General features: G+C 50.9%; 2 protein-coding genes across 3 annotated transcripts in view; one reads left to right on the top strand and one right to left on the bottom strand.

Moving 5' to 3' along the window:
• SCARA5 (scavenger receptor class A member 5) overlaps positions 1-12,625 on the bottom strand; it is a 102,549-nt gene that overhangs the window by 88,875 nt on the left and 1,049 nt on the right. The window contains exons 2-3 of one of the 2 annotated variants that reach the window (XM_074338363.2): positions 12,056-12,320; positions 8,985-9,102 (exon numbers count right to left, since the gene is read on the bottom strand). In XM_074338363.2, the coding sequence (XP_074194464.1) occupies positions 8,985-9,096 (112 nt within the window). In that variant the 5' untranslated portion in view covers positions 9,097-9,102; positions 12,056-12,320. The remainder of the gene's footprint in view (positions 1-8,984; positions 9,103-12,055; positions 12,321-12,625) is intronic. The other variant, XM_019733260.3, reaches the window with a different exon arrangement.
• Positions 8,022-12,625, top strand: part of ELP3 (elongator acetyltransferase complex subunit 3) — a 155,332-nt gene continuing 150,728 nt past the window's right edge. Inside the window, exon 1 of the mRNA XM_074338361.2 lies at positions 8,022-8,132. The gene's annotated coding sequence lies outside the window, so the exon portion shown is untranslated. The remainder of the gene's footprint in view (positions 8,133-12,625) is intronic.

The following is a 12,625-nucleotide window of genomic DNA, read 5'->3' as shown; positions in this document are numbered from 1 at the left end:
GTTCAGCCAACAGCCCCGTCTGCACATCAGCTTCCTTCTTCTCTTACGTACTCAGGGACATAACTCCTGCAGTTCTGTTTAGGCAACGTTTCCCTCTGTGTGGCATCACTCCATCAACATAAGCCATACTGCTATTTCTTCCATCAAAAAAACGAAATGAAAATTTCTCTTGGCCTCCCTTTCCCTTTCACATTTGTCCTCTTGCACAGCAGAACTTCTTGAAAGAGTGCATGTACCCACTGCATTCAGTTCCCCTCCTCACATCCTCTCCTGAACCCACTTCAATCAGCCTTCTCCCCCGCAACTTCACCGAAACTGCTCTTGCCAGGTGTTATGGGCTGAATTGTGCCCCCAAATTCCTATGTTGTCCTAACTCCCAGCACCTCAGAATGTGACTGTATTTGAAGATAGGGCCTTTAAGAGGTGATTAAGTTAAAATGAGTATTTAGGGTGGGTCCTGATCCAATCTGACTGGTGCCCTTATAAGAAGAGGAAATTTAGACACAGAGACACCAGGTACACATACACACAGAGAAAAAACTTTATGAGGACACAGCAAGAAGGTAGATATCTGTAAGTCAGGAAGAGGGGCTTCAGGAGAAACCAACCCTGAGGACACATTGATCTTGGACTTCCAGCCTCCAGAACTGTGAGAAAATAAATGTCTGTTCTTGAAGCCACAAAGTCTATGATATTTTGTTACGCAGCCCAAGCTGACTAATACACCAGGTCACTACTGACCTCCAATGGCTTAATCCAGTGGCCAATGCTCACTGCTCTTCCAACTTGATCTTCTAGCAGCATTGGTCACCCCTTCCTCCTCAAGACACTTCCAGAGCTTAGCATTCTCGCTTTTTCTTTCACTACTTGCTTCTTCTCAGTCTCTGGTACTGCTCCTCCTATCTCCCATCCATTTAGACCTCTTAGCATGGTGTGAACCAGAACCATTTCCCTGGACCTCTTCTCATTTTCACCCACTCCACCCATCTGTCAGCTCTAATCTAAAAGCACACAACCAGAACTGGGTCCCCCCCTCATCTCCTCCACTTCTCTGAGGCCCTAGCATTTATCATCTAAATCAGGGGTGTCCAAACTTTTTTCAATGTTTTTCACCAAGAGCCATATTCGGTAAAATACACAAATAGTCGGGCCACTCACTTGAGGTGAAGTACGTATTGCCTCACCTGGTTTATTTAAGTAAACTAAATGTATTTTTGGAATTTGCTGCAGGCCCATAAAAAACGGATCACGGGCTGCAGTTGGCCTGCGGGCTGCAGTTTGGACACCCCTGATCTAAATTATCCTACCTGGACTTGACCCCAGATCCCCTCTGCAACTCCATTGATTCTTTTCCCAACCTCAAAGCCAGGGGTCTCAAAAGCAGAGTCTACATTGGGACCTCTCCCTCTGGTTCAACTCAGACTTAATCCATGGCACCCTGGCTTCTCACTGCCCACTCCACGGACACTGACATGGCTCTGCAGAGGTCATTCGTGACCTTCCTGCTGGAAAAATCCAATGTCCTGCTGCAGCTAGAGTAAGCATTCTAAAAAGCAATCAGGGCCTTATCCTTTCACTGCTTTGAAACCCTTTGCTAGCTTCCCATTGCCTCCAGAAATCCAGATTCCTATGGATGGTGCAGGAGACCTGCCATGATTTGGCTTTAGCTTCACATGATTAAGAGTTTGGGCTGTAGGATTAGTGAATTCTGACTCCAATTGCTGTAGATTGAATGTTTATTCCCCCAGAAATTCATATGTTGAAATCTAACCTCTGAGGTGATGGCATTAGGAGGTGGGGCCTCCGGGGGTGACTAGCTCATGAGGGTGGAGCCCTCATGAATGGGATTAATGTCCCCATAAAATAGACCCCAGAGAGCTCCCTCTTTCCTTTCACCATGTGAGAAGACGGCCATCTATGAACTAGGTAGCAGGCTCCCACCAGACACCAAATCTGCCAGCACCTTGATCTTGGACTTCCCAGCCTCCAGAACTGTGAGAAACAAATGTCTGTTGTTTATCAGCCACTCTGTCTATGGTATTCTGTCCCAGCAGCCTGAATGGACTGAGTCACCAATCCTTCCTAACTCTGTTACCTGGTGTCTGTGCCTTGGTTTCCTCATATGTCATTTGGGTATAATAACGGGACTTATCTCACTGGGTGGAGGCGAAGATCAAATGAGCTCATACTTGTAAAATCCTTACAACAGTGCCTGGCTTTGTGAAGCTTGATAAGTGAGTGTTTATTAACTCCCTCTACTGTCTTTCCATAGCCTGAGTGTTGCTTCCTTTGGGTTGGAAAACCTTTGCCTGCCCTTCCTAGTAGGCACGCCGCTGCCTGCCCTTCAATATTTTGCTCTGGAGTCTATCCCTGCAGGGGGCCTCCCTTCCTCCCCAAGGCAGACTGAGGGCTCCTTCATCTCCCCTCTGACTGCATTTTGCATATACTTCCATTAGAGAAGTAATCAAATTATAATGCAGGGTCTGTTTACATGTCTGTGTCTTCAGGGGACTTTAAATCCCTTGAGGACAGGAGACACAACCTTTTATTTCTGCATGTACCACCAGCATCGTAAAGCCCTGCAATCTTTGGATAAATGGAGTCACAGTTCCTTTTATTTTGTCTGGAACTCATCTCTCTAAGCCTTCCTTTATCCCGGTGCTTATGGATCTGGAGAACAAGACTGTGCTCAGTTATTCCACCAGCAAAGGAGTCTTCCATATGCAAGATGCAGCGCTAGGTGTTGGGGACATAATGGTGAACCCAAGGCAGAGAGTGTTTGCCCTCAAGGACTTACAGTCCAGAGGGAACTTGGGTGCACAAGCTGCAGCCTAAGTGTGAATGGGCAGCTGACAGGGGCCAGAGAGGCTGGACCAAAGGCTTGGGAAAGAGAGAGAGAGAAGCCAGGACTTCTAGACTCAGTGGGCATTAGTCATGCTGCTTATCATCTGACACCAGAGATCAGTACCGGATACACCTGGGAATGAGGTGAAAATGGATCTCACTGCCCTGGAGACTTAATACAGAGAATGTGGAGGGACTAGAGTGTACTGGGCGGGTCTCAGGGTGGAAGCAGACAGATGATAGGGTTGCCACAATACTCGTCCTAAGATCTAACATTTATAAGTGCTCAGTATATACCAGGCACTGCGGGAAGGACTTAATGTGGAATCACTGGTGTCGCCCTTGCAATCACCCTGTGTCAGGGCTATGAGTACCCCATTTTGTAGAAGAGGGTGAGGCTGAGGCTAAGAACTTGTTCGGGGTTTCACAGCAAGTGAGCTGGTGGCAAGGCCAGAGTCAGGAGCCTGTGCCTTTTGCCACCATGCAATACCATCCCCACTGTGGAGAGGGCAAGACTGTTCAGGAGGTTAAGTGTGGACTCAGGTTCTTGGGGTGAGCAAGGCTGTATGTGGTCTGCAGCAACTGTGTGGTCCGAACCCTGCATGTCCTTCCCACTGTACCACCTTTAGGTAAGCACTGAGCTGGGACCAACTTTGTGCAGGTCTGCAGTGGGGAGGGCAGGAAGAGAGGGGGCCACAGACCAACTAGAGTGATGGTAAAATGACAGAGGGCTGGCCCTTGTCTCATGCCTCCTTGTGCCCCTTGCTGCTTGGAGCCAGTGTGTGGCACCTGCAGGGCACCTGAAAAGCACCTTTCTTGTTGAAAGATGAAGATGAAAAAAATGAAGGAATGAATGAGGGAATGAAGGGCAGGAATGACAAGAGTAAGGTCCTTGCACCTGGAGCAATTACTAGCACCTGGAAGGAGAAAGCCTGTGTGGAGAGGATGGTTTACAAGGAGCTGTGACCTTGGGTGGAAGGACACAGCAGCCCAAGGTGACCCCACAGGGCAGGAGCTGGATGAACAAAGATGGCACCTTCCCTTTCTTCTATCTTCCCATCTCCTTTCTGGGCAGCTCCCCAGTGGCCAACCCCAGTGAGGCAGAGAGTTGGGTGAATGGTGGTGAGTGGAAACTGAGGCTCAAACAAGACACCCTGCACTGAGCCCAAGGCCACCCAGCCACTGTGATCTATAGATTCAAGCCCAGACCTGCCAAACGTCAACGTCCAGGCTCCTGTCGCCTCCCTGTGCTGTTCCCCATCTTGTGACGAGACCCCGGACCCAGCCTGACCCCCACCTGCCATGACCACACATTTCTCTAGCTCTGGTTTAACAGGGACAGAACCCTGAGCACCGGGGCACTGCAGGAGTTAATCTCTCTGCTCTCTCCTGCTTCAGTGCCTGATTCTCCAACCTGTAGAGGGCGGTGACCCTCCATGAGGCCCAGCCAGACCCTCCCAGGAAATCCACTCCTACTTTTGGGTGGCTGCCCAGCAGCCCCCAGCTACGCCAGAAGAGCTGGGAAGATTTGACTGATGAGAAGGTAGATGCGGGGGTTCCCCTAGGAGAATAGTTTAATTTTATAGGGAAAGAACGCCGGAATGGGGAATTCAGGCCCTAAACTCAGCCAGCGGCTCGGCTGCAGGCGTCCCGGCGCGGCCAGGAACATGTGTAACTCATTACCTCCGAGAGCCTCCCATTTGTGGCCCGTGGATGACGCCACGAGTGTGGTGGAGGGCCTGGGGCTGTGGGGTGAGCTGACTGCAATATTTTTCTGACACTAACACCTCTCTCTGGCCCTCGGAAAGGGCTGTGGAGGAGCCAAGCCCAGCTAAACACCACCCACGCCCAGCCCTCCACCTCCTCCGCCTCCTGGCGCCAGACTGGAGAGGCCTACAGCTGTCCAGGCTACAAAAGAAAGGAATGGGAAGGTGAGAGGGGAGGGAGAGGAAGGAGTAGAGAGAGGGAAGGGGGAGGGGCTGAACAGGCCCAGCTGGCCCATTATGGTTTCTGTTCAAAGGGAAGTGTCAGCAGGCATCAAGGTTAGAGAAGCCTTAGCTAAAGGACCTTGGAGGTTGAATTCTGCAGTTATTCCTTCCAACTTATTCCAGAACAACAGGTGGAACCAATGCTTTTGACTGGTGGAGACATGGAGGTGAGGAGGTCCCTGCCCTTAGGACCTTCCCATAAACAGGGGGCTCCTATGTGGAGGGTGAGAGCTTAGACACAGAAAGGAGGTAGGCCCTGAGAGGTCACCCAAACCAGAGGTGCAGAGGAGGGAGTGTCATCACAGAGATGGGTGTGGAGGGAGCCTTGAAAGATGCAGGAGTTGGGCCAGATGGCTTCTCATAGAGAGGACAGAGGAACCAAGTCAGGTACCACAGTCCTCACCTTCCCTTCTCACATGGTAAGTGAACAGAAGGGAGGGATAAAGGCAAGTTAGGAGGAGCAGAGAAGACAAGAAAAGAGAGGAGAGGAGAGAGGGAGGAAGGCAGGGCAGAGGAGAGCGTGTTGTCAGTGCATGACCGATGCAATAACATGTTTACCCCCTAACATCTTTAAATTCCCACCTGCATTAAAATCCAAGGCATACCCTAATAAGTAGGCTGCATTTTTGCAACTTTGCTTCTCCAGATCCCAGGATCCCCAAGGCCAAGGGGAGGCTCCTCCTCCCCTCCCCACCTCCCTGCCTTCAAGGGGAAAACCCTGGAAAGGACTTGGAGCCCCTGTGAGGCCCACACCAGACGATATTGTTTTAATTTACTCAAGGCCCACAGTGACTCGGGTCTCCCTCCCTGTCCCCATCTCTGCCCACCCTCTTTCCCATCAACCTTCCAGCCTCACCCCTTCCTCTCCCTCTCCTGTTACACTCTCCAGAGATGAGGATCAAGAAGCAGCAAAATCCTGGGGAAACAGATCAAATCTGGCTGGAATTTCCCCAAGTCAGAGCCCAATGTTTTCCTCTTAGAAATGAAAGGGAAGAAAAGAAATCAAACCAGAAACCAATGAGCTTTTTGGGGGCTGGTTGCATCTCAACACTAGTCTTTCTGGGTTCCTTGTGCTCTCCACCCCACCCTGCACCTGGCATCCAGGAGGGAAGAGCAGGGAAGATACAGATGATTTAGAAATCAGGTTTAGAATGTATTTGTTTTGCCACCTGTAGATTTTAAGGACCTCTGTGTTCATTCGTTTGTTCGCTCATTCATTCATTCAACAAATACTTAGTGAGCACTTACTACATGCCAGGCGGGGAGACATCAGTGAACAAAACAGAGATGCTGCCTGTCACGTGAGGAACAGACAGTAAATGATAAACATAGTCAATAAGAAAATGACATATGTGTTAGAAGAACATAGGACCAAGAGAAGCAGGGAAAGAGGGCTAGGAGTGCAGTAGAGGCAGGAAAGCCTACTGGGGGAGGTGAGATTTGAGCAAAGACAGGAACAGGGTGAGAGAGTGAGCCAAGGTGGGGGCAGGACATGGCAGAGGCAGCAGGTTCAGCATGAAGACCAGAGGCCGAGTTGGTCAGGTCAGTGCCTGGGTTTGCTCAGGGTGGCATTGTGTCCTGACTTAGGTTGTAAAAGGACCTTACCCCAAAGGCAATGACCAAATCTGTTTCTACGGACAGAACTGTAGACTGGACAGGACCTTCGACACACCCTTTCTGTCCCCATTTGGCAGATGCAGATGCTGAGACCCAGAAGGAGGATGGGCCCTGGTCAGGTCACACGCCCTGGGAAGGGTGAGTCAGGCTTCATCCCTCATCTTCCAGCCTCTACTGTCTGCAGTTCATGGGGTGCCAGGCCTCAGGTGACTCCCAAGGACACTTGCTAGCATTGCTCTAAAATTGCCCTCTGGTCAGCTCTCCCCACCGCTGGGGACCTGGAAAGCACAGTGGCTGGGTTACTGTTATTTTTCACCCCTTCTTGTCCAAATGGTCTTTTAAAATTTTTTTTTAAATTTGGGGTTCAGACAAAGGGAGAGTAAGATTAGGTAAGGGGAAGAGGGTACAATGGCCCAGTGACACCTCCCACCTCAGGCCTCTCCCCACCCCGGTGGTTCCCCACTCTGCCCTTCCCCCACTGACAGCCAGGCTGGCCCTGCTGGTCCTCCAATTGCCCCACTATGCTGCACCCCAGTTCTTTCTTGCCAAACCAGGCCTCCCCACTCATGGCTGGATGGGACAGGGCTGGATCAAGATCCCAAAGCCAGCGTGGCCTTTGCTATGTGTGATGGGCAAGTGCTAAGCACAGGCGAGCCGTCCAGCCCTCTAGGGCCTTCCTCTCTTCCCAGGTGGCACTAATCTGACGGAAACAGTGACCGGGTACAACTCCGCTCGTCATAGCTTTCCCCACCTACCTCCTCTCTTACAACATCACAGTCAGTCCTTGAGGCCTTTTTTTGAGGTCTGCTTGACTTCAATAATCACACATACTTTCGCCTACTTTATATGATGGGTAATCGTCCCCATGCCAGTCCTTTCCACTGGATCGTAAGCCCTTTGAATGCAAGGACGGTTTAATTTCTCTTTGGAACATCTCTGGCACCTAACCCACAGCTTCACACAGCATGGGTCCTGTAAATACGGGCGCTGACTGGAATCCAGAGACAGAGCTCTCATGGCAGGCAATTTACGAGAACGGGTGAAGAGCTGTTTATCAGTCACAAGCCCAAATCTCCTTGTCTCCTCTCCCTGCTGAGACTGTCTCCAATCCCTGCCTTTCTAAATCACCCAGCGTCCCTTCCTACTCTCAGCACTTTGTGGGAGGAAAAACAGGCTTAGAGCATGAGGGGGAGTCATTTCTCATTTTGAGTAATTTCAAGACAGAGGCAGCTAGCAGAGTGGAGCACAACAAAACATGACGCTTGAGAAAAAAGCTTGAAAAAAGGCCTGCGTGATGGTTAATTTTATGTGTTCACTTAACTGTGCCATGACAGTGCCCAGATTAAACATCATTTCTGGGTGTGTCTTGGAGGGTGTTTCCTGATGAGATTAGCATTTGAATTGGTGGATTCAGTCAGGCAGACTGGCCCTCTCCCACGTGGGTGGGCCTCATCCAATCAGCTGAGGGCCTGAGTAGAACAAAAGGTAGAAGTGTTTGCTTTTTGCTTCCTGCCTGAGTGCTAGAGTTGAGACATCTCCTCTCATCGTCTCTGGCCCTCAAACTGCTGTTTACACCATTGACTCCTCTGGTTCTCAGGCCTTCTGACTGAGACTGAGATACATCCCTGGCTCTCCTGGGTCTCCAGTCTGCAGATTGTGGGACTTCTCCGCCTCCGTAATCACGTGAGTCCTGTATAGTACATCACTTTATGTATGTACGGAGAGAGCATACCAGTTCTGTTTGTCTGGAGAACCCTAATATAGACTATCTCTATCTCACCGTAAATCTTTACAAGACTCTTCTGTGAGCTTCTTTCTATTCATCTTTGAAGTGGGGATGGTGCTTTCTTTCTGCTTCTACACTCACAGCAAAGAGGAGTGTATGCATTCATGCAGCAAGTATTTACTGAGCACCTACAAAGTGTCGAGTTCTGTGCTGGATATACAGGAGGCAGGCTGTTGACAAATGGCTTTGGGCTTTTTTAGGGGAAGCTGTTATCAGTTGTATTTCCAGAGTTTTAGCAAATACCTAGCCCCCAAAGATTCAGTGCCACCTGGGTCACTGGAATGGGGAACCCTTTCCTGTGACATGTCCTGGGGCCTCAGACCCAGGGGCAGGATGAATATCTGGAGACGTATGTTTTCTCCTCACAAATCCTTCTGGAAATGGATTGGAGACTCCTCACCTGAGGGTCTGGGCTAATTGGTTCAGATGCCTTTGCCTGACCACAGCCTCTCACTCAGAGAGAAGCAAAAGGAGTCAGGAAACTCAATGCTGGAAGCCCTCTATGAGCTGAATTATCCTTAATGCTTTTTCTCAGCCTCCACTAGCTCATCTATAAAATGGGTGCTCATCTTGCTGATCACACAGGTTTGTTGAGATGCATGAATGAGAAAACATATGGAAAAGACCTTTCAAAGCATTAAGTTCAATACATGCAGTATTAGGGGGGAGGTCACCAGCACCCTGGAGCAATGCCAAGGTTGGGTGTGGGGTGCAGGGCAGATCCCCAAGACCGAGCCAGAGGTACTCACCATCCTCGCACAGGTTCAGCTTGGACAGGCTCCTGCCATCAAAGGGCTCCTCAAAGATGGAACTGGTGTCACGGTCACTCACGGTGTGCAGGTACATGGCTTTATTCTCCATCCTGGCCTGCAGCAGCAGCGGGACAGGAGAGGGAAGAAGGACGGAGGGGGTGGAGAGAGAGAATAAACTGTAGGTGGAAATGGAAATGAATGGATAGAACAAGGTACCCACACTGTGACCCCAAACCTGAACCCTGGGACTACGTCCTCATCAACGGTTGACATCTACTGAGCCCTTAGGACCCTGATTCCCCATCTCCAACTTCCTCAGTGCTTGGGAAAACCAAGGACCTTTGGCTCTTTTTGATGGTGGGACCTTGATGGGGCTGGAGCCCTGAGCTGAGAGGGGGCACGGAGGGCCAGGCTGGGTGGGGCCTGGAGGAACCGACCCTCCTGACCCAGAAGGAGCAGTTTCTGAGCCTCTAGAGCCCTGGGTACGTCAGACAGAATTGGGCTGCTCTGTCAGAAACGAGGGAAACCAGACACAAAGGTGGGTATGGAGACCACCAGCCAACACAGCTAACAACAGAAGGGCTCCCAACCCAGCCGGGCTGGCATGGTCAGACCTGGGTTCAGCGGGATCATAGCAGGGAGCCTGGCGAGCAGCGGCCGTGTTGGGCCACCCCAGACACTAAGGCCTGGGCAGCCTTAGACCCGGGGAGGGTCCCAGTGCCTGAATGGCCTCCTGAGGCTAGATCACAGGGGCTTAGGGTCCTACCCACAATGTCCCAGCAACATACCCAGTGACTGGGGGAGATGCTCTGCTGTTTAACGTGAACCAGCCCCATTTATACAAGTGTGTATGACACCATCCCATTTTTTAATATGCACACGGGTCCTGTGTATGTGATGGGAAAGGCAGTGTGTGGAGAAGTCCCAGTTGCTCCGGTGAGACATGTGTTACAGGACTCTGGTGGGAACTGTGCCTCTTTTTGTTTGCTGGATTTTCTACGGTGTGTTTGCATTCTTTGTGCAATAAGAAAAATCCACTTTTCGAGCCAAATTGCAAACTATTTATTTCCATAAAATACTTGATATTCTTTTTCTTACATATATGCTCAGTGATTTTATAAATTACTCTCCACTTTCAGCTGGTTCCAGCCATTAGTTTAGCTTGGCCTTTGGTTCTGATGCTCTTGGACTATCTGGATATTGAATCCAAAAAAAGAATCTACTTTTCAAAAGTGAATTCTTTGGAAGATAAAAGCCCCTGGAAGGGTGGATGGGTTCCAGGCCCAGCATGGAACAAGCTCAATTCTGAGGCCCAGAGTGGCAGCCAGGGGTCTACCACCTGAGAGGAGGTGACAGGGAGGTGCCTGGCAGGTGGCAGTGGAGGCACAGTGTCTGCTAATTGAACGGAGCAGCCGTCAGTTCTTCTTTAGAAGCAGGCTGGGAAAGGTGGTGTCAGCACCATTTCAATAATGAGATAATGAAGGAGGAAGCTGGCCGAATGGCTCTGCCTGGCAGAGCAAACACATTTCCTATTTTCATGACTTGACCTTTGTCTCCAGAGATCTCTGACTTCAGGGCTAAGAAAAGGCTGTAAATGACCAGTTGTCAATCCACTGGCCCAGGAAGGCTGGAGAGGGGCGTCTGCTCTTGTCTTTTCATGTAATGAGATGCCACATCCCCTGTACATGCGTGCAGGCATGCACACACATGCACACACACGTACAATTCGGGTGTTCCCAGTCTCTGCAGGTCTTTCTTCCAGCCTGTGGGAGGGAGGGGCAGAAGGAAGCCCAAACTCTGTCAGGATCTGTCCGCCCTGCCCCAGGGGCTCCCGGAGCCCCTATATAGCTCCCACCTCAGCTTCTCCAGTCTACAGTTGAGTCAAGTTTGCTAGTCTCCCAATACCCGCCCTCTATTCAAGCCCTCCACCCAGTAAGGGTTTCTAGGTGGGGCGCTGAGCAGCTCCACTGCTGGAGAGCTGCAGGGGACCCTCCCTTATTTCATAGCACTGTGTGCAGCACCCCTCCCTCTGGCTTCCTTTGGATCCTGGGGAGCTGCAAATCAGGAGGCCAGTGTCTTCTGCATGTGGTAACCCTCTCTTTGCCAAAAGCAGAGGTCGCACAGAGCCCAGAGCTGTCATGCCGGGAGTGGAGGTGTGGTGATGGGCTTGGGCCAACTTAGCCCCATCTTCATTTCCACCTTCCCCTTCGCTGATCAGCTCCTGGACCAAAGCTGGAATGCAGGACTTGTTATCTGGAATGTGTCTGTCGGGTGGTCCTGACTCTGCTCCCTCCCCACCCCTCAGCTGGTGGAGCTGGAGCCCTGGGGAACTTGTTGGGGAGAGGGGCTGGCCGAGGACGAGGCCAGATGTGAGTGAGATGAGATTGGAAATGCTCAGTCAGCTCGGCTAATATTTGTTACTTGGGAATGAAACCTAAGAATGTTCTGTCTGCCCCAGGTTTTATTTTGGGTGGTTTTTCTTTCCTTGGGGAAGGGGGGAGCAGGGCCAGAATTTGGACCCTTTGATCATTTGGTCTCATAGCCTTTGGGCCAAGTTTGTGCTCTCAGGGAAGGCTCAACGAACCTCTTGCGTGTCCATTCAGCCCATGAGTTACAGATGTTTGCCATCCAGGATCTCTCTGCCCTCCCAGTAGCACTGTGAGGGGGGCAAATGGTGCCAGTCTGTTATTCCCATTTTAAAGATAAAGCCAACCAAGGCACAAGGAGGCAAGAACCAATGGATGTCAGGGAGGGATGAGTTGCTAGGCAAAGGCTTCCCCTCAGGACACTGGCTCAGCCACGAGGTTGCTTTGTCCAGGAAGGGTGTCTCCGTCCCTTTTGGTGACCACCTTTAGGGTCAAAGACGAGTCAGTGAAGAGGGCCAGGTAGGGGCTCTTTGGCTAAAGAGAGGCTCTAAGAGTTGGAAGGTAGGGGACCAGGGCCCCAGAAACATGGGCAGGGTGTGGACGCCAAAGTGCCCTGTGGATGAAGCCCAAGGAGCCTGGACTTTTATGTTTCAAGTCAAAGAGTAGCGTCTTCATTCCCCAGGGAGAGGACACTTTACTGACCTCTTAGGGTGTCTCGATGCACTTTAGAGCTGAAGCACTCAGCCATCCATAGCTCCACCCTAGGCAGCTCTGTGCAGACCTGTGGGGTGTGGGGAGCTCAGCGGACACGGGATCCTATCTTGGCTCCACTTCTTATTATTCAGGAACTTGGCCCAATCAGCTAAGCTCGTGCAGCCTCAGGTCATCATTTCTATGATGAGGAGAAGCACATCTGCCAGCCACTCGCTTATGGAGAGCCTCATGTGGGATAGTGCACGTGGAAAGACTTTACAAACAAGGGCACACAGGGAGTTAGTGTCAGAGACTGGTGATAACCAACAGCCCCCCAGCATTTTCTGGCCCTGCCAAGCAGGCAGGTGGGAGGGGTCTGTAGGTGCTTTAGGCCTCCTTCCTGCCTTGCCAGTCCCAGAAACAATGCTGTTTGGGGTTCCCTTTGCAATCATGAATGCAGACCAGAGCTGAAGTCCAGATCCTGACTCTCAAAGTCCCTCTCTGGGCAGCAGAAGGACTCAATCAATTCTTCCTGCCAAGAGGATGGCATGAGCCTTGCTTGTTGCTGCAAAGACGGTG

This window comes from Rhinolophus sinicus, chromosome 15 (genome assembly GCF_057876585.1).
Source record: "Rhinolophus sinicus isolate RSI-liver-muscle chromosome 15, RSI-T2T, whole genome shotgun sequence".
Taxonomy (NCBI): domain Eukaryota; kingdom Metazoa; phylum Chordata; class Mammalia; order Chiroptera; family Rhinolophidae; genus Rhinolophus; species Rhinolophus sinicus.
This window is presented reverse-complemented; position numbering and strand designations above follow the sequence as displayed.